We start from the raw sequence: 19,149 nt of genomic DNA, 5'->3' as shown, positions 1-19,149 counted from the left end.
GGCTAAGCCAGATCTTAAACCCCCCCAGCACCAGCAGCTGAAGGTCCAGGGGAGCAGGGGGCAACTTAGTAGTTCCTCTGACCCTCTCCCCCGCAAAATAAGCAACATCAAAACCAAAGTTAAATCTAAACTTAAACACAATAAATATGTTTTCTAAAAACCAAACCAAAGCAACAAACTCAGAGGGTTAAACTGACCCCCAGATCCATTAAAACCAAACAGAACAGCCAAACCCCACCCAGGTGGGAATTCTGAGGTGTAACTGCTAAGTAAAGAGCGAGGTTGGAGCTGGAGTGGGTTTTTCTTGGCTGTCAGCGAGCGAAGCAAGGTCCCTTTAACATTTTCCATCTCTGTGCTTGCACATCCTGGCGGGGAAGGAAGGTCTCTGCTCTCCAGGGCCTGATCCCTAGGCAGTGGCTGGGCCTTGGAGGGGAGGAGGAGAGAGGGGGGCCTGGCCAGAGGTCAGAGGGCCTGGTGGTGGCTGGGCGGGTGGAGTGAGGTCCGAGTGGCTGCTCCCAGCCTCACTCACGCTGGCGCTCCTCCCATGCACTCTCCACCCCTCGGTCTCATCTCCATCCCTGCCCTGACATGCACTGACCTTGTGGCCTGGCAGTGGCTGCTCTGTCTCTGCCTTCTTGTCTCCTCTACCTGCTGCTTCCGAGGGTTCTGTGGCTTGGGGCTGGACACTGGGTGTGGGAAGTTTGGGGAAGCAGAGAGGGAAGGTGGGGGGTCAAATTGAGGGAAGGGAAAGAAGGGGGGCGATGCCCCTGGAGCAGGAGAGGAGGGGGGATGGGAAGGCCAGAGGCATGAGCAGGGTGGGGAGAGTGGGGAGCTGGGCCCCCTTTCCCAGCCCAAGTGTGCCCTGGGGACCCTTCCTGTCCAGGGTCCCGACCTGGCTGGGCTGGCCTAGTGGCTGACAAGGACTTTCCCTTTGGTGTCTGCCCCTTCCTCCTTTCTCCCTCCCCACCCCACCCCCACGTGCTGGTTTCCACCTCCACCCCTCCTTCCCTCCCTTGGATCTCCCTCCATTCTCCCTATCCCTTTCCGGTCTCCCCCCCCCCCCCCCACTGCCTGTCCCCTCTCTGTCTGTCTCTCCTGCCCCTTCCCCTCCCCCCCAGGCCGCCAGCTGACCATCTTCAACAGCCAGGCTGCCATCAAGATTGGGGGCCGGGATCAGGGCCGCCCTTTCCAGGGCCAGGTGTCCGGCCTCTACTACAATGGGCTCAAGGTGCTGGCGCTGGCCGCCGAGAGCGACCCCAATGTGCGGACCGAGGGCCACCTGCGCCTGGTGGGGGAGGGGCCGTCCGTGCTGCTCAGCGCGGAGACCACGGCCACCACCCTGCTGGCCGACATGGCTACCACCATCATGGAGACCACCACCACCATGGCCACTACCACCACGCGCCGGGGCCGCTCCCCCACGCTGAGGGACAGCACCACCCAGGTGAGGGCCCCTCTGCCCGTGCATGAGGGACCGGGCTCCAGGTGGGGAATAGGGCTGATGTCTGCATAGCAACTGTGGCTCTCAGGAAGGGTCTGAGGGGACTATGGTTTAGGTGGGGCTGGCAAGGTCTCCTTTCTTTCTTTTCTTAGAAATATATTTATTTATTTATTTATTTATTTGGTTGTGCCAGGTCTTAGTTGTGGCAGGAGGGCTCCTTAGTTGTGGCTCGCCGGCTCCTTACTTGTGGCATGCAAACTCTTAGTTGTGGCATGCATGTGGGATCTAGTTTCCTGACCGGGGATCGAACCCGGGCCCCCTGCATTGGGAGCACGGAGTCTTAACCACTGCACCACTAGGGAAGTCCCCAAGGTCTCCTTTCTCGAAGCAGTTGTCACCCTGATGACCAGGGATGTTGTAGATGTGGAGGTGACCACTATTTCTAGGGGGACCATTCCCAGAGTTGAGGGGGAGTTTGGTACCCTAGCTAGACCAGGGAAGACCACCCCACTTATGAGAGAGGAAGTCCGGGCTGGGGGTGAGGGGTGGAATGACCCCCTCTGCCTGCCCCATAATGAACGCCACGCCCAGTGTTGTGTGGGCATCGAGGGGGAGACGGAGGGAGCCAGGATGGCATCGCTCTGCGCAGGGCACAGAGACGACAGCACCGGAGGGGCTGGTGGCTCACCCGATGGTGGCAGCCCCTCTCTGGAGGCTGATGGAAGCAGGAGCAGCCTCTCCCTGATGGCTGGTGTCCTTGCAGTGGGACTGCCGGCCCGCTGCCTTCACAAGTCCTCTCCGTGTGACCTTGAGTAGACGCCACCATGTAGCAGGCCTCAGTGTCCTCCATGCCTGTGGCTCAGAGCCGGGGCCGGTACAGACAGTCCCCTGGTGCTTTACCCTCCCTCCCCACCGCCTGTCGCACCTGCTCAGGTGCTCTCCCTGGGTCAGGTTTGAATTTATCTTCTCTTGCACCCAGGGGAGCACCGGAGGGGGCTGTACCTGAGAATGAGGCTCCACTGGGGAAGGACAGGCCTGGCTTTTCTGGTGGCCAAAGCTGATTGAGTATATGTGACTTACCAAGGCAGCCCTGGGGTGCAGCTGAGTTTTCTAGTTGTTGCTGCAGGTCATTGTTGGCCTGCGGGGGGAGGGCTCACACCTGGCACGTTGGACCTTGCTTGGTCACCCTGCTCCCTCTGCCCAAGCTACTTCTGTCCCCCATCACACATGGCTGTGGGCCTCTGGGCCTGGAGGGACCTCTGTCCTCCCAGGGTGAGGCAGGGGCTGGGTCAGCCATGGGGACGTGTCCTACCTCCACCGCCAGCCTGCCTTCAGCCTCTGTAAATGAGGGCTGGGTTCTCTGAGCTCCAGTCAGTGCTGCAGGGGCCTGGGTCTGGCTGACAGCCTTGTCCAGGCAAGAGAGTCAAGCCTGAACCCCCTTCCATTCTGCCTTCAATGCCAAGAAAATCGAGGGGACCTGAATGCCAGGCCTTGCCCTAGGGAGCGGGGAGCCCTGGGAGAAAGGCCTGGCTCTAGCCGAGGTTGGGCACCGGCCATGCCCAGTGCCCAATGGCAAGAAGGGCTGTCCAGTCTCAGTGTGGGGTGATGGGCAGACCGTCCAGGTAGAAGAGAAGGGTGGGGTTCTAGGGGTCATAGCTGTGCTGGTGGAGCCTGCACAGGGGAGACTGGCGCAGAGGGGCGGAGATGCAGAAGGAAAATTAGTCTTCCAGGTCCCACCTTGCCCTTGGGTGAGGGCTGCAGTGTCCGAAGCTCAGGGGGTGGGGAAGAAGCAAGATGTGACCGTTTCACCCCCTACCCACCCCAGACTCCTCCCATCCTTGGCCTTCAGCCTGGCCCTCTCCCTGCACCCGAAGTCTCTCAGAGTCCCTTCCTGCTTGGATTCTGGGTTTCCCTCCTTGAGTTTCTTCCCTAGCACCCCCTGAGAATCCCCCCCCACCCCTTAACACTCACTCATCTTGGGGATTCTCTTTCTTTGCAAGCAGGAGGAGAGAAAATGCTGACAGAGTCGACTCCTGTTGTCATGGCAACCACCGCCCTAATTATTGTATGCAGCCGGGTTTCCAGGCTCCAGGAAGGGGGTTGGGAGAGATATGAAGGTGGTGGGGTGGTGAGGCTGGAGCCAAGAAACCCCCCAGGTCCTGCTCCGTGTCTGCCTGTGCTGGCCTCCAGAGGCCCCTGTGCCTCACCTCCCTGCTGCCCCAGGCCCCCTTGCTCTGGCCCTGCAGTCCCAGTTCCGGGGTCCAGTCTCCCAGGCTTCCCAGAAATAAAAGGCACAACGTGTGCTGTTTCATTGATCTCCAGGAGCGAGGGAACCGCTGCAGGGCAGGCGCTGTTCAGTCTACCTTTGCACAGGGGAGGTGGAGGCCCACGGTCACCCAGCAAGCGATGAGAGAGCTGGGGTGTGGACCAGGGTGTGTGTCTCAGCCCAGGGCTCATCCCCTGTGCCTCAAGAGGTGGCTGCGGGGCCTGCTGACCCACCCTGGAACCCTCTTCTTTCCCCCCACCCTCCTCTCGCCCCCAAGAACACAGATGACCTCCTGGTGGCCTCGGCCGAGTGTCCGAGCGATGACGAGGACCTGGAGGAGTGTGAGCCCAGTACTGGTGAGTGCCTTTCCCCCCTCCCCTGCCCCGGGCCCGCTGCAACACTGATGGGAGGGGGGCGACTGTCCCTGCCACCTGTCCCAAGCCCGAGGGGCCTGCTGCCAGGCCTTAACTTTCCCTGATAGCTTCCTCTCCCCTCCTACCATTGCCCCAGGTCCCGCAAACACCCCCTGGCGAGGCAGTTTCTGGCCTTTTGGTGCCCCTCAGAGATAGTGAGGTCCTTAGCTTGGGGTCCTGGGGTTGAGGGCCAAGGGATGCCAGGAGGGAAAGAGGGAGACTTTCCCCTAGAAAGATGAGTAACTGCAGCTCCCATGAGTCCTTATGGTGTGTGTGTCGGGGGCGGGGTGGGTGGGGGATGGGGATGGGGAACACAGGCCTAGGAACTACAATTCCCATCAACTCCTGGGTCCAGAACTGCAACTCCCATCAGTCCCCGAGGCCTGGTGTTCTTTTGGTCGCTAGAAGAGGAGGTCTCTGCTGGCTCCCGAACCCTCCTCATTCCCAGAGTCAGGGAGGTGGCCAGACACTGCCGGGGCTGCCAGGCCAAGCTGGGGCAGCTACTACACAGTGTCGGGCAGCGTGCTGGGTAGGAGGTGCCCCAGCCAGACATGAGGTCCCCCGGGGAGATTGGACCTGGGGTCTGGTCCAGATTTCTAGTTGGAGAGCTGCTATAAGAGGAGAGCAGAGCTGGGAGGGAAGGCTTACTGGGGGAGGCATTCCAGGGCTCTGCTTGATGCTTCCAGCTGGAGAGAAGGGTGCAGCCCCAGAGAGCGAGAGACCAGATTGGCAAGGCAGGGGTGGGCCTTGGGTGCCAACTCAGAAGTGTGGGGTGTGGAGTGGCACAGGGGGTGCCTCTGAACAGGTGGGCGGTGGCTGGGAGGAGCTGAGGGGACGGAGGGCCCGAGGAGCTGAGGTCCTGGTGCTTGAGGCTGGCGGCGGGAATGGAGGGAGACTGGATGTGGCCAGATTTCCCAGTGGGAGCGCGTGGGCTTGGTGGTGTCCTGGATGAGCCCCTGGGAGCCTCATCCCTGGCTTGGGTTTCCAGAGACTTCTGTCCGTTACTTTGCAGTGTGTGGCACCTGGGCTGTTGGTACTGGAAGGCTGGAGGTTGGGGCAGCTGCCTACAGGGTTGGGGCGGGGGGTGATGGGGTCAGCTGAGGTGGGCAGTGTGACCTGGGCATATCCTGTGAATCTGGCCTGGGCATGAGCCTAGGGGGTCTGCCAGCCCCAGAAGAGACACTCCGGGCCTGAGGGTGAGGGTGGGCTGCAACCAAGGAAGGAGTGTGAGTAGAGCCAGGAGACCCTGGAGCCTTGGAGCAGAGGCTCCGGTTCCAGAGACCAAGGGCAGAGAGGTTTCTGGGGCGCAGGCCACCAGGCCCAGAGGCTGAAGCCTGACTGCTCCATGTCCCCCCAGTAGGCCAGAGCTGAGGGGGTTGTTCTGGCAGTCCTGGGCCCTGAGGTCCTTGGGGGAGCCTCCGGCTGCTGGGCTGGAAATCCCTCCTCATCCACAGCCAAGGACCAGTGCTTTCTGGACAGACACCCTCCACTGTGGGGAGGCTCCTCTGCTGGGAGCTCTCCCCTCTGTCTCACTGGGTGATCTCGGCTCAGGGATGCACCCTCACACCCCACCGTTGCTTTGGGAGGCTCTGGGAATCTGGCAGCTTCGACACAGCACTCTCCTTGCACCCAGCTTTTCCCCCTACCTAGTCACTGGTGGGGCTTTCCTATAGGTGGACACAGTACCTCAAGCCCAGGCCTGCGGGGAGTGCCTGTGACAAATGGTCCCCTGAAAGCCCCGGGATGGGACTCTGGGGACAAAAGGCTGTGCGGTCACGAGAAAAAGGCCCGGCTTGGCCCTGTCGCATGTGTTTGCACACTCAGGGGTGGGAACTGCCAGGTGACAGGAGGATCCTCTGCTCTCCCTGGACCCTGCAGATGGCCATGATGCAGGGCCGGGAAGCGCACACTGGGCTACCCCAAGGCCACATCCCGTCCACCAAAGTTCTGGCCTCCCAGCCCCAGCCCAGGGTCTTGTCAGGGGCCTGGGTGTGATGCTGAGCGCGTGCACAGGTGGGCCGAGCTCTTTTAGGCTGTGTTGGGACCACGGAGTGAGGAGGAGCTGAAGTGGGCGGGTCAGCTGCCCTCCCCGCATCAAATGGCCAAGTATGTGAGGGGACAAGGAGGGTGGAGGAGGAATGGAAGCTGGGGGATGGGGAGAGGCTGGCGGGCCAGCCCAGCACCCAGCTTTAAAAATAAGAGGGAGGGAGGGCAGAGTGCATGCTTGAGCCCCCAGAGAAAACCAACGCAACCCACAGGCTCCCCCACAGATGTGCATCGCGTATGTTTGCACCTCCACGCTCATACTGCCCTGAAATGCTTAAATTGGATTTTTATCTTGATGGGAGGCCAGACAACGACCAAGATGACTCCAGGGTCCCTCAGGCGGATTTAGACTGTGATACACGCCACCTGGAGAGGGAGGGGACTCAGTCCAGAGCCCTCTTGTGCCCCCAGTGCAGGGAGGCTTTTTCTCTAGCAGACGACCAGGACTCCTTGGGCTCCAAGGTCAGTGTCAGAGGTGGAGGCAGCCTGGCTGGAGACAGCAGCTACCCAGGGGCTGACCCCAGGCTCTTTGCACCCCTCTCACCTGCCAGATCTTCCTTCCTGTGTCCAGGTGTGAAGCCTCGGGTCATCCCTGAAACGTTTCACACCTTCCCTTGACTTGGACCCCTCCACGGACCCCAGGTCCCAGCCTCCCCAGCCTGGAGAGCCCATCATCTAGCAGTTATTTTACCTGAGGTTGGCAGCCCAGCCAAGAGTACTGTGTTGATGGACACGGTGTTTAACTTCTTTTGAACGGGAGTGCCTTTATGGGGACCTGCCCTGCCTCGTAGGCAATGTGACCCAACGCCCCTCGCTGCCTTAGCCAGCCTGTCCCACACCTTGTGTTATGGGCCCCAGTAGGAATTGCGCCCCTCGAGACACATAGGAAGTGCACACACAGACTCAGACCCACAGAGGGACCCAGCTACATGCACACTCGTGTCTGACCAGAGGCACGCCCACATCCAGGCACAAACATTTATGGACCTACCAGCAAGCTCACGCACATCCACTTCCACAGGTACTCATATGTTCAGACCTAAAGGGCACACACCATTTGTGCCTAGAGCAAAAGAGGCACCAGGTGCTTAGATCTAAAGAGACACGCACGTATTCAGAGCCTCGGAAGTCCGATGAACACAGACAAACCCATACACATGTGCACATTTTCTCAGAGGTACACACGTGTGCTCGGAGCTACGGTCCTACATGTGTGGGCTTAGGGCTCCACACCTAGATGTGGACTCACAGGTGTCTGCCTGTTGAGACACTTACACACGAGCTCAGCTGCACAAGGGTGCACATGCAGCATGTCTTCAACCCACCAAGGCAGCTGCATGTGCTCACAGCTGCACATCCATGCACACACAGACCCCCTGAAGCGCACATGCGCACATCTATCGAGGAGTAGCCCAGATGTTCAGAATCACATGCACGTGCTCAGAAGCACTTGCATATTTCACACACTCACGAGACACATACGCCTATGTGCTCAGACCCTCGAGGCCCAGGCATACACGAATCCTCAGACTCTCAGAATTCCACATCCACACTCGGCTCACAGAGGCACACACACGTGTACAAATCCACTTGCATCACACGCATGCTCACACACGTGCTCAGGCCACAGAATCCTCCACGTGAGCTCAGACTTTCACAGATGTTTCAGAATCACAGGTGCGTGTGTGCGTGTTCAGAGCAGGCACGTATACAACATGCGCAGACCTTCTGAGATGCAGGCACACACATGCGCACGTGGGCGTGTGAATTCAGGGATGTACACGTCTGCGCCCAGACTCACAGAGGTGCATGAGTGTCACAGCACCACCCACGCATACCCTCGGGCTCAGACCTACAGTCGCCTGCACATCCGTTCACGTACTCTAAGTCACACACATCCTCAAAGGCATATCCTCGTGTACCGTGTGTGCTCATGCTGAGGGCCATGAGGGCGCACGTGTGCGTGTCCTCAGGCAGGCTGTGTGTGCCCAGACCCAGGGGTCCACGCACACGCACACATTTCTTCAGACTCACAGACCTGCGCCCCTGCCCCACTGCCCCAGGAAAGGGGACCCTCGGAGGCCCACCTCAGCTCAGACCTTCTGAGGCTCACTCTGATGTGCATGGCTTATGCTCAGACACACACACACGTGCTCAGACCCCTCAAGGCATGCATACTCGTATTCAGTCCCATGGTGGTGTACACACACGTGAACACACACACGCAGAGTCAGGCCAACACTGACTCACACGGGCACTCACAGCTGCTGGTGTACTTACTCATATGCTTAGAGGTACACATGCAGCTCCACATAGAAGGACACTCACATATCCGTGGACCAATCACACCTGTTCAGACACAGTAAAATGCATGCTTCCGTGTTCACCACGTGAGCACACAGACCCACAAGGACCCACACATGTGTACTCGGCTTCATATAAGCCCACGTGTGCTCAGACCCAGAGAAGCAGCCTCATGCACTCAGCCCACATGTGCGCATCCCTACCGAGGTGTTGCCCCCGTGCACACATACACAGGGCCCTCAGAGGCGTACACATGCTTAATTCCACAGGCACAGACACATTTGCTCAGACCCACACATCTAGCTCAGAATCACAGAGGCACAAACATGTTCAGATCCCAACGTGTCTTAAGGTAACACTAGTTGTTGTAACAGAGAAACTCTCAACACCCATGGTTAAACACATAGACATTGACTTCTCCTTCACGTAAAGTTATAAACACTGTTCCTGATGGGTGAGCAGCTCTTTTTTTTTTTTTTAACATCTTTATTGGAGTATAATTGCTTTACAATGGTGTGTTAGTTGCTGCTGTATAACAAAATGAATCAGCTATATGTAGACATATATCCCCATATCCCCTCCCTCTTGCGTCTCCCTCCCACCCTCCCTATCCCACCCCTCTAGGTGGTCACAAAGCACAGAGCTGATCTCCCTGTGCGATACAGCTGCTTCCCACTAGCTATCTATTTTACATTTGGTAGTGTATATATGTCAATGCTACTCTCTTACTTCATCCCAGCTTACCCTTTCCCTCAAGTCCATTCTGTACGTCTGCGTCTTTATTGCTGTCCTGCCCCTAGGTTCATCAGAACCATTTTTTTTTTTAGATTTCCATATATATATGTGTTAACACACGGTATTTGTTTTTCTCTTTCTGACTTACTTCACTCTGTATGACAGACTCCAGGTCCATCCACCTCACTACAAATAACTCAATTTCATTTCTTTTTATGGCTGAATAATGTTCCATTGTATATATGTGCCACATCTTCTTTATCCATTCATCTGTCGATGGACACTTAGGTGAGCAGCTCTTTTCAGAGCGCCGATTCAGGGCTGGTCTGTCTCCACCTTGAAGCTGCACCATCTTCACCGTGACTTCCCGAGTTGTGGTGGAAGGGGATGAGCAGGGAGGGGCATGAAGGGGAGGGTTTATGGGCCAGGCCTGGGAGGAAGAGGTGTGCGTGGGCCCTACTGATTCTGTTCTCCAGAGCTCGGTCATGTGGCACGACCTAGCTTCCAGGCAGTCCAGGAGGAAGCAAAAACAGATTTGGTGACCAGCTAGCCATTTATTTGCCACAGTCTGGGCTTTGGGTCACCAACGATCCAGTCCACTGTTCTCCCCACCGATAGAGCACACCCACTCCTCCCCAGGGGAGACACCCGAAGCCCTACCCGGTTAGGATAGTCATCTCAGAGGTGAGGATGTCTGGGAGATGGACCCACTCCATTGGGTCCAGACTTGGCTCCTGGGTACCCATATGTGGTCTGGATACCCATGAACTAAAAGGATAATTGATCTCACTGCCCATACAGCCCAACACACACCCAGAATACCACGATGGGCCAGAGAGAACCACCACCATAAAGCCCTGCATCCAAAGGGAAGGATGGAGGGTGCACAGCAGCTTGTAGTTCCTAGTGTTGGGAAGATCCAGCCAGCAGGCAGCTTGAGGCTCTGCCCTCAGTAGTGGGGAAGTTTCTCCCTGAAACCCCACCTCTGCTGTCTGGGAGAAACTCCCCTCTCCTTTGTCTGGGGCCCTGGTGCTGCCCTCTGGCAGATCCTTCCCAGTCCTTATCCTCCATGGCCATCTCTGGGTGGGTGTTGGGAAAATGACCTCCTTGGAGGTCCCACAGCCTTGACGGCCCTCTTCCTGCTCGTGCATATTTGGGGGCCCAAAGGTTGTTTTAAGGCTCAAGCAGTCAACGGAACGACACTCAGTGTTCTCTCCTAGACATAATTCTCAAGCCTCTTTATTTCCTTGTTTCTCTGCCCCATCTCTTAATTTAGTGGTGACTATCTTGAGGGCGTTTGAAACAATAGGTGGGGAGCCACACCCTTAGTGTGATCCTTGAGGCAAGGCTGAGCCCCGTTTTTCAGGTGGAAGTGTCACTGGGCCACTATCCCTGAAAGCCGTTTCCAGTCTTCTCTCTTAAGATTTGGGGTTTGGGGGCAGTGGTTCTTCTGACACTTGCCGGCCCCGCATTTCTGGGCTCTCTCTGGTCCCTTCATCTCTGTTGCAAACGCACCAATTCTTGTCTAACGTTGTTTCGTTCTTGTAATACGTTATCAAACACAGAAAGTAAAAGCCGGCATTGTCGTCCCGACTTTCCTGGCACCTTCCTTTAGTGCCTCAGCCTCAGTAAGCACGTGGCCTGTCCCAAGCAACGGTTGGTGCCAGGTGTCCTGCCGCTGCATTATGTGGTTCTGCATCTTTCCAGCCTCCAAATCCATTTCCTTGAATTGTTACCCGAGGGCCACAGGTTTTTGTTAATGTGACACCCACTTCTGGCTGTGTCTGTATTAGTTAAGGTAACATGTGTTTCTGTAACAGATAACCGCCCCCGAATCTCAGTGGGTCCTTCAAGGGAAGTTTCTGACTCAGGTGAAGCCCCACCTGGGTGCTCCTGACCAGCAGGTGGCTCTGCCCCAAGGAGTGCTTGGGGAATCCAGAGTCCTCCCATCTGTGGCTCCTCCATTTCAACATGTGGTTTGCAAGGTCACTGGAAGGAGGAGAAGGAGTGGAGAGGATCGGGCACTGGAGCTTTTATGGGCCGGTACTGGCACTGCCCACTGCTCACTCCTGTGGCCACACCTAATTGCAAGGGATGCTGGGAAATGTAGTCTCACTGCCCGAGGGAAAGAGGTGGTCACAGAGGCACGACCGCGTGTGTTCAGACCCACGGTGGCACGCTCACATGTTCTCAGCGACACATTCATGCATTCACATGCACACATGAGCTCAGACCCAGGCTTAGAGGCAGGCGGACCACACACAAACCACATACAGAGCACAGGCTCACTCACATGCACGCACGTCCGCTAAGACTCGCTGACACGCATGCTCACGTGCTCGGATCCATTGAGGTTTGTGCGTGCACGCACATGCGCGCACACACACACATACACACACACACACACACACACACATACACACATGCTTAGAGACACATGCCCAGGTGCGCAGAAACAGACCCTCAGAGGGGGGGTGCACGTGCGTGCACACAGTAGGCGCTTCACCGTCTCTGACCTTGACTCCACCTTGGCGTTTGCCCTTGCTGTGTGTGGGTTTCCGGGTGGGGAGGGGTGGTACCCTTCAGGCCACTGCACACAGTTGCACAGATTGTTCTCTGCTGGAGCAGGTGAGTAAGGGCTGAGATCTAGCCAGTGCTCCGCTTGCCAAGCTGTGTGTCCTGCGCCCTGGAGCGGGGCTGTGTCCACCAGGAGAACAGAATGCCTTTTTCCAGTTTTGCACAGAGATACTGTTTGCCAAATCGTGCACCTGCAGGGCTGTGGCCACACTGAGGGGCTGCCGTGTTTCTAATCCACACGAAATGCCCTGTGGACTAGTGGCCTTCTTGCCGTCACAGCCTGGGCAGGGCACCCAGCGTTGGTGGATGAGGCCTCAGGCAGCTGATTGCTTAGTCTCTGATGCTCAGCCTCAGTTCTAGATGCTTCTTTGGGGGTGGGCACATCTTGCTTGGGTGGGAATGGGGTTCTTGGGTAGATTTTCAGTCAAGGGCCTTCTTTGCCCTAAAGGCAGAAAGGGCCCAGCTTGCTTGCCCACCAGCCCCCAGAGGCAGGGGAGCTGGGGGAGGAGGGTGCTTGGGAATGGCTTGTGGTCTCCTTGGCCAGAATGGAATTCCTTTTAGTAAGCGGAACTGACATGCACTGAAATTCAATTTAGGAGCAGAGGGTGGGTGGCGTCTATGATAAGTGCTCCTGTGAATATTTCGCAAATGCTGCAGCTGCTTGAAGTGGGGGAGGGGAGGGAGGCTGCCTAGGGTCCTTATCAGACCCCCAGGGGCACCCCATCCCAATGTGCACCCTTGGCATAGAGCTGGACCCAGGGTCCCAGGCACCATGGGTCTTCATGAGTCTGCACCCCCAAAAGCCCAGAGGGAGGGGCGGCCTGGGGAGCCCCCAGTTGGACTTCTGCAGTGAGAAGTCTCTGAGGGTTCCTCCCCTCCTCCAGGCCCCACTAACTCCTCATTGGGGCAAGCTTGCCTGACCCTTCCTGCATGACCCCAGGAAAATCTGGTACCCTACGTTGTGTGTGACTTCACTGCCACAGAGCCCAGGCCGACCTGAGTGAGAGCTGGGGAAGGAAGGCAGCGTGGGGTCTCAGTAGCCTGTCATCTTGTGGTGAGGGGTGTAGGGCCCAGGGAGGAAGTGGCGGGGGAGGTGCAGGTTGATGTTCAGGGCCAGAAGAAGGGGACACCAAGGGGCAGTTGTGGCAGCGTGGGGGATGTGAGTGAGGGCAGGGCACCCTCAGGAGATGCTGTCAAAGCCTCGGGCCAGGGAAAGTCCCCAAAGGAGCTGGGGACACAGGGCCAGGACCGAGACCCAGAGATGGAGGCCAGGAATTGGCTGGGGTTGAAGGGCAGGGCCAAGAAGTCAATATGACCAGGCCTGGGAGGGCTCTGGAGGCAGGGTTGGGGGAAGCAGGAGGCTGCACAGGGGGACCCTGGGAGCCTGTGTGTCCCAAGGACCTAAGGAACCAGTGAGTTGGGGCAAATGGTTGTCGGTTGCGGGGGGGAGCTCAGGCTGAGCAGGATTTGTCTGTGGTCCAAGGCCTGAAGCCCCCGTACACCCTAATCTACCGGGGAGGTGAGCAAAAGGATAGAAAGCCAAGGTCTGCGCCCTGATTGGCCTGATCAGCCCCTCTGGGCCATGATGTGTCCCCAGCAAGGGCCCTCCCTGGCAGTGAGTCCAAACCTGTGCCTCCAGGACAGAATAGGGACAAGGTGTCAGAGGCACCCAAGGCAGGGAGGAGCCTCTGGAGGTCTGCCTGGAAGAGGAGGTATTTGGTTGGATTCAAAGGATGAATGAGATATCAGCAGGGGAAAGGTGTTCTGAACAGAAGGCAAAGGTCAGGAAGGGGGCAGGTGGTGTGGGCCAGCAGTGAGGACCCCAGATGTGTTCAGGGTCCACACAGGGAAGGGAACCTTGTCATGGTTGGGCCCAGATGCCACCACTCGAAGGGCTACCAGCCTCCTCCTGAGACCTAACAGCTGAGTTTGCCACTTACGCAGGGGCCAGGTTGCTGGGCCATCCTTGGTGGGTCTAGGGCTCAGTGGGGATGGAAGGACAAGCTATGTTCATCCATAGGCTGGAACCCAGGCCTTGGCCTCACCCTGGGCCTGGAGCCCAATACCCTAATTTTATAGATGAGGCAATTGAGGCCCAGAAAATGAAAGAAACTTGCCCACAGTCACACAGGAATTAATGACAGAACAGGTCTTGGCCTCCCACATTAAAATCCAAGCCAAGAGTCAAGCAGCCTAGCAGATTCCTGCAGGCGTGGGGAGGATGAGTCAGGCCTTCCGGGGCTCCTTGTGAGACTTGGCCCTTGCCTGGCCTCTGAGAGCCACAGAAGGGACTGGATAGTCTATTCATTCATGTAGCCTGACAGTGACACCTGGAGGACCCTGGAAGTCCTGCCCGCCCCAGGCCTCAGCATCCTCTTCCATAAAAAGCCGGGGTCGCACAGTCCCAGTCCCACAAAACATGCTTCTCTGCTCTTGGCTCAGTTTTCCAGTGTGGCTGAGCCGGTGGAAGGCCAGGTGCCCCGAGGCTTCACAATCTGGGGTGCAGGTGAGCCCCTGTCCAGGGGGAGATTGGAGCCTGGTGGGGAGAGCAGCCTGAGGAGCTCAGCAAGGCTGTGAGTTCAATAGCAAGATCTTGGCTGAGCTGGCTAGTGTGGCCAAGGACAGCTCTGCCAGATTGCTGGAGCTCGTGATCTGAAGGATCAGCAGAGGTGTTTGAACAGCAGGGCGGAGACCAGAGCGCTTTGGGTGGGGGGAGGAGGAGAAGAGGTGCCAAGGTGTGGTGGTGGTGGCACATGGCTGGCCTGGATGCACTGGGGCAGAGGGGTCTGTCAGTGAAGCCCTGAGAAGCCGCCCATGGAGCGGGTGGGAGGCTTGTGGTGTGATCTCTGAAGATCAAACCCTGCAGAGACACCAGGGAGCTGCACTCAGATGGGGGCGGGGCTTGAGCTCTGCTGGAGGGAGAGCTAGAGAGGAAACCTACAGCCCCTACCAGGCCCAGAGCTGCCCCTCCAAGAGGAGGGAGCCCTTCCACCAGCCACCTAGACCCAGGGCTGCAGCTCTCTTCTACCCCAGACCAGTGGGTTGCAGTGCTTTTGTTTGAGAGGGGGCCCAGGGGGCTGATGGGAGTTGTAGTTGTTGACCCAGGGGCTGATGAGAACTGTGGTCCACACCCCTGTAAGGACTAATGGGAGTTGTAATTCTCACTCTCTGGGGCTGATGGGAATTGCAGTTTTGGCCCAGGGGACCCCAGTTATCAGACCAAGGGAGTGAGGAGACCTACACCCCCACCCCAAAGGCCCTCCCCAGTAGTTCTCCTGGGCCCTATATTAGCAAGTGCATCCTTCCCAGATGGCTGTGTATGTATTTTCTTTTCTTTTTTTGCTTTCTTCTTCTTTCCGTTGTTTTATTATTGTTTTAACAATAATAAGAGTGCCAGAGGCCGTCAAGCCCTGGCCAGGTCCTGGCGGCCCATGGGGGTTCTGGGGAGGGGGAGGGGGGAAGTCAGTGGGGGTCAGAGGTGGAGGGTGAAGAAAGAGAAAGTTGGGGATTTAGGGTTAGCTCAAGAATCATGTGTCCCTGCCCAATTCCCTCACTCCCTGTCCTTCCTCACCTCCTTACCTCAACATGGCTTCTCACCACCACTCCCAAAGTCCTATAGGACAGGACCCTCCTCCAATGTGCCTGTGTCTCCCTGCCAGCTCTTCCTCATGGACCTCGTCACCTCCCGCCTTCAGTTCTCCTCTCCCCATGACCAACCTGCAGTTAGCCTTCAAAGCCCCTTCCCATGATCATCCCCTCCCAAGTCCTCTCACCCATGAGGCAATTCCTACACAGCTGCCTGTCACGTACCTCCTCCCCAAGCCTTCCTTCCCGCTGCTCCCTCCGTCCCCCACACGCTGACACCAAGTGGTGGTAACAGTTCCTCAATGCCAGCCTTCACTGTGCAGATTTCAGCTTTGTGTTTAATGAGGGGGAGAGGGCACAAGTGAGGGAGGAGAGAGAGTATTCTGGAGGAAGCAAGTTGTTCAGGGAGAGAAGAGTGAGGGAGGGAGATACCAAACAGATAGACAGGAAACGTTGTACGGAAAAGTTGTTTTTTTCTTATTTTTTCCGGGAGAACCCGCTTACACAGCTCTGTTTGTAATTTTTTTCTTCATGCTAAAATCACACGGCCTATTTGTTGATGTAAGTTGCCTGAATTCCGTGGTATGCTATCTTCTTTTTTAAAAACAAAAGAAAAAAAAAAAAAAGAAAAAAAAGAGAAAAACCCAGAAAAAACCCTAAAAGATATTGTTGTTAGGTTTGTTTAAATGCTGCTCTCGTATCTGTTTTTAAAGCCTTAAACCAGTAGAGTTCTCTTTTTTTTTCCATTTCTTTTCTATTTCCTTTCCTTTCTTTTCCTTTTGGTTTCTTAAGACAAACAAAAGACCAAAACCCAGAGAGCCACAGAGCCCGTGCGTGGGGTGCCCAGGGCATCCGAGCCGCTGCCCGCTTAAAGCGCAGTGCTCCGGCCGGCTGGCGGGCGGGCCCAGCCCGCTCTAGTCTCCGCCAAAGCCAATTGGAACCGATTTGGGTGTGTGAGGCTGTTGTTTCTCTCTCTGTGCCGGCCGCCTGCACCCCGGCCCTCGCTGACGCCCTGTCTTTTCTCTTCTCTCTCTTGTTCTAGGAGGAGAGTTAATATTGCCCATTATCACGGAGGACTCCTTAGACCCCCCTCCCGTGGCCACCCGATCCCCCTTCGTGCCCCCACCCCCCACCTTCTACCCCTTCCTCACGGGCGTGGGTGCCACCCAAGACACCCTGCCCCCGCCCGCGGCCCGCCGCCCGCCCGCCGGGGGCCCATGCCAGGCCGAGCAGGACGACAGCGACTGCGAGGAGCCTATCGAGGCCTCGGGCTTTGCCTCCGGGGAGGTCTTTGACTCCAGCCTCCCCCCCACGGACGACGAGGACTTTTACACCACCTTTCCCCTGGTCACGGACCGCACCACCCTCCTCTCCCCCCGCAAACCCGCTCCCCGGCCCAACCTCAGGACAGATGGGGCCACGGGCGCCCCTGGGGTGCTGCTCGCCCCCTCCGCCCCGGCCCCCAACCTGCCAGCGGGCAAAATGAACCACCGAGACCCGCTGCAGCCCCTGCTGGAGAACCCACCCCTGGGGCCCGGGGCCCCCACGTCCTTCGAGCCGCGGAGGCCCCCTCCCCTGCGCCCCGGCGTGACCTCCGCCCCCGGCTTCCCCCATCTGCCCACAGCCAACCCCACGGGGCCTGGGGAGCGGGGCCCGCCGGGCGCAGTGGAGGTGATCCGGGAGTCCAGCAGCACCACGGGCATGGTGGTGGGCATCGTGGCGGCCGCGGCGCTCTGCATCCTCATTCTCCTCTATGCCATGTACAAGTACCGCAACCGCGACGAGGGCTCCTACCAGGTGGACCAGAGCCGGAACTACATCAGTAACTCGGCCCAGAGCAACGGGGCGGTGGTGAAAGAGAAGGCCCCGGCTGCCCCCAAGACGCCCAGCAAGGCCAAGAAGAACAAAGACAAGGAGTATTACGTCTGAGCCCCCCGGCACCGCGCCCCACTGCCAGCTGCCCCTCCCGGGAGGGCCCGAGAGGAGGGTGCGGCCCTCTCCCTGCCGGGGCCCTGGGGACCCACTCCCTGGCTGCCTCAGACTTCTCTCACGAAGAGGAAACGCAAAAAAATGGAAAAAAAAAAAAAAAAAGGAAAACCCCGTGCTCGTCCCCTTCCTCCTGCCGTCTGTCCGGCGCGGAGTCATCGTGCGTCCTGGGGCTGTCTGTCCCTCTCAGCTCTGCGCCCATCGGGCAGGGCACGTGCTCACAGCCCTGGGTTGATTTATTTTTTTAAGGGGGGTAGTTTTATTTTGGTGGGGTTGGGAGGGAAGGAAGACTGGGGGTTTTGTACAGTGTCAACTACTCGTCCTGTTCATCTTCCTCCATTTTTCTTCCTCCTCCTTCTGTTCCCCCAGCCTTCCTTCTCTTCCCCCAGCCTTCCTTCTCTTCCCAAGCCCTCCAGTCCCCACCCCAGGCTTGCTGTGTCTCTCTGTCCCCACCCTCCTTCCCCACTTCTCCTTTTTGTGTGTGTCTGGTTTCCCCCTTCCTTTCCTCCCTTTGGGTTTCCAGAGTCGGTGGGAGAAGGGCGGGGGGTGGGCGGAGCGTCCCAGCGGGGGGCGGGGCCGGGATGGCCCCGAGAGCCATGGCTCCGCCCACCAGGAGGAGGCGCCTGCCTGGTTCCGCCCAGGGAAGGGGCTCGGGCCTGGGAAGACCTGTTCTGTTGTGTGCCGCCGGGCGACGTGCATTGATGGGGAAGCTGCTGGAGGAGCAGGGTGGGGGGCGGGTGGGAGGGGAAAGGCAAATGCAGATATATATTGAAGACAATTAATCTAGATATCGCGAGCAGCAGCCTGTGGCACCCATTGGGCGCGGGCAGCAGGGAAGAGAGGGAGCCAGGCATTACCCGCGTACTGCTGGGGTCACTTCTCTGCCCACAGGCTCCCTGCTCCCCCAGTTTTTTTTTTTTTCTCTCTTTGTTAACAAATGTGTCTGAGTCTTGGAAAACACCCCAACCCCGGAAATGTGTGGGAAAAGAAAACAAAAACTTTCCAAATCCAACTGTCCTGTGCAGTTTGTTCGGGTTGGGTGCTGTTGGGACATTGGTCCGAGCTCTGGGCTGGGGTCTGGGTGCAAATTGGAGCCCACGAGAGCTGGTAAGTAGCCCCCAAAGTTTTGGGCTGAGCATGACTTTGGGTACCTTGGGGCAGCTTGTCTTTGTCTCACCCCCATGTCCCAGCGGGCTGGGGAAGGGGACAGCAAACAGACCCCAGGCTTGTGAGCGATGACTGGTCTCTGGTCCCATTGGCCACGGACCTTAGCTTCTCTGGGGGCGGACAAATCCCGAGACGGGAGCAGCGTTTTGCCCCCTAGTGGCTAAAGAGGGCCTGCCCCTCTGGTGGCTGTGTGTGCAGGGCACTGGCCTTGACATAGCCCTTGGGGGAGGTGATGTTATTCCTGGGTGGGAAGAGCTTCAGTGGCTGGTCCAAGGTCTCAAGGTAACTCAGTGTCTGAGTCCAGATTGGCCCCCAGTTCCGCCTAACTCCGGTCTCTGCCCCTTCTGCATCTCTAGGGTTTGGACCTTGCCCCCCACTGGCTGACCGTGGGCAGCCCCTGTGGCCGCAGGTGGAAGTGGAGCCAGCACACCTCAGACCAGGTGTTTGCTTCTTCATGGGGACACTAAACAGGCTCATGGTCCCAGACATGCTGAGATGGGTCTGGATTTGTTAAGCCTCTCCGTCGAAAGGAGCTGAGACTCTTGAGAGGGGGGTTGTATACGAGGAGCCGCGCACCTGGGCATCCTCGGGAGAGCAAGCAGAGCGTGCGTGGGTCTGCGTCTCCCGGG

At 57.8% G+C, this 19,149-nt stretch overlaps 1 protein-coding gene across 9 annotated transcripts in view; it reads left to right on the top strand.

Moving 5' to 3' along the window:
- Positions 1-17,376, top strand: part of NRXN2 (neurexin 2) — a 99,604-nt gene extending 82,228 nt beyond the window's left edge. For 5 of the 9 annotated variants that reach the window (XM_061203566.1, XM_061203567.1, XM_061203568.1 and 2 more), the window contains 3 exons: positions 1,119-1,444; positions 3,985-4,063; positions 16,992-17,376. In XM_061203566.1, coding sequence (XP_061059549.1) covers positions 1,119-1,444; positions 3,985-4,063; positions 16,992-17,296 — 710 coding nt within the window. In that variant the 3' untranslated portion in view covers positions 17,297-17,376. Of the gene's footprint in view, positions 1-1,118; positions 1,445-3,984; positions 4,064-16,409 lie in introns of all 9 variants that reach the window. The other 4 variants (XM_061203563.1, XM_061203562.1, XM_061203569.1 and 1 more) reach the window with 1 other exon arrangement.
- The last annotated feature ends 1,773 nt before the right edge of the window (positions 17,377-19,149 follow it).

Source organism: Eubalaena glacialis, chromosome 10 (assembly GCF_028564815.1).
Source record: "Eubalaena glacialis isolate mEubGla1 chromosome 10, mEubGla1.1.hap2.+ XY, whole genome shotgun sequence".
NCBI classification, from domain to species: Eukaryota; Metazoa; Chordata; class Mammalia; order Artiodactyla; family Balaenidae; genus Eubalaena; species Eubalaena glacialis.
The sequence above is the reverse complement of the archived record's forward strand: the minus strand, read 5'-3'. Positions and strand labels throughout refer to the sequence as shown.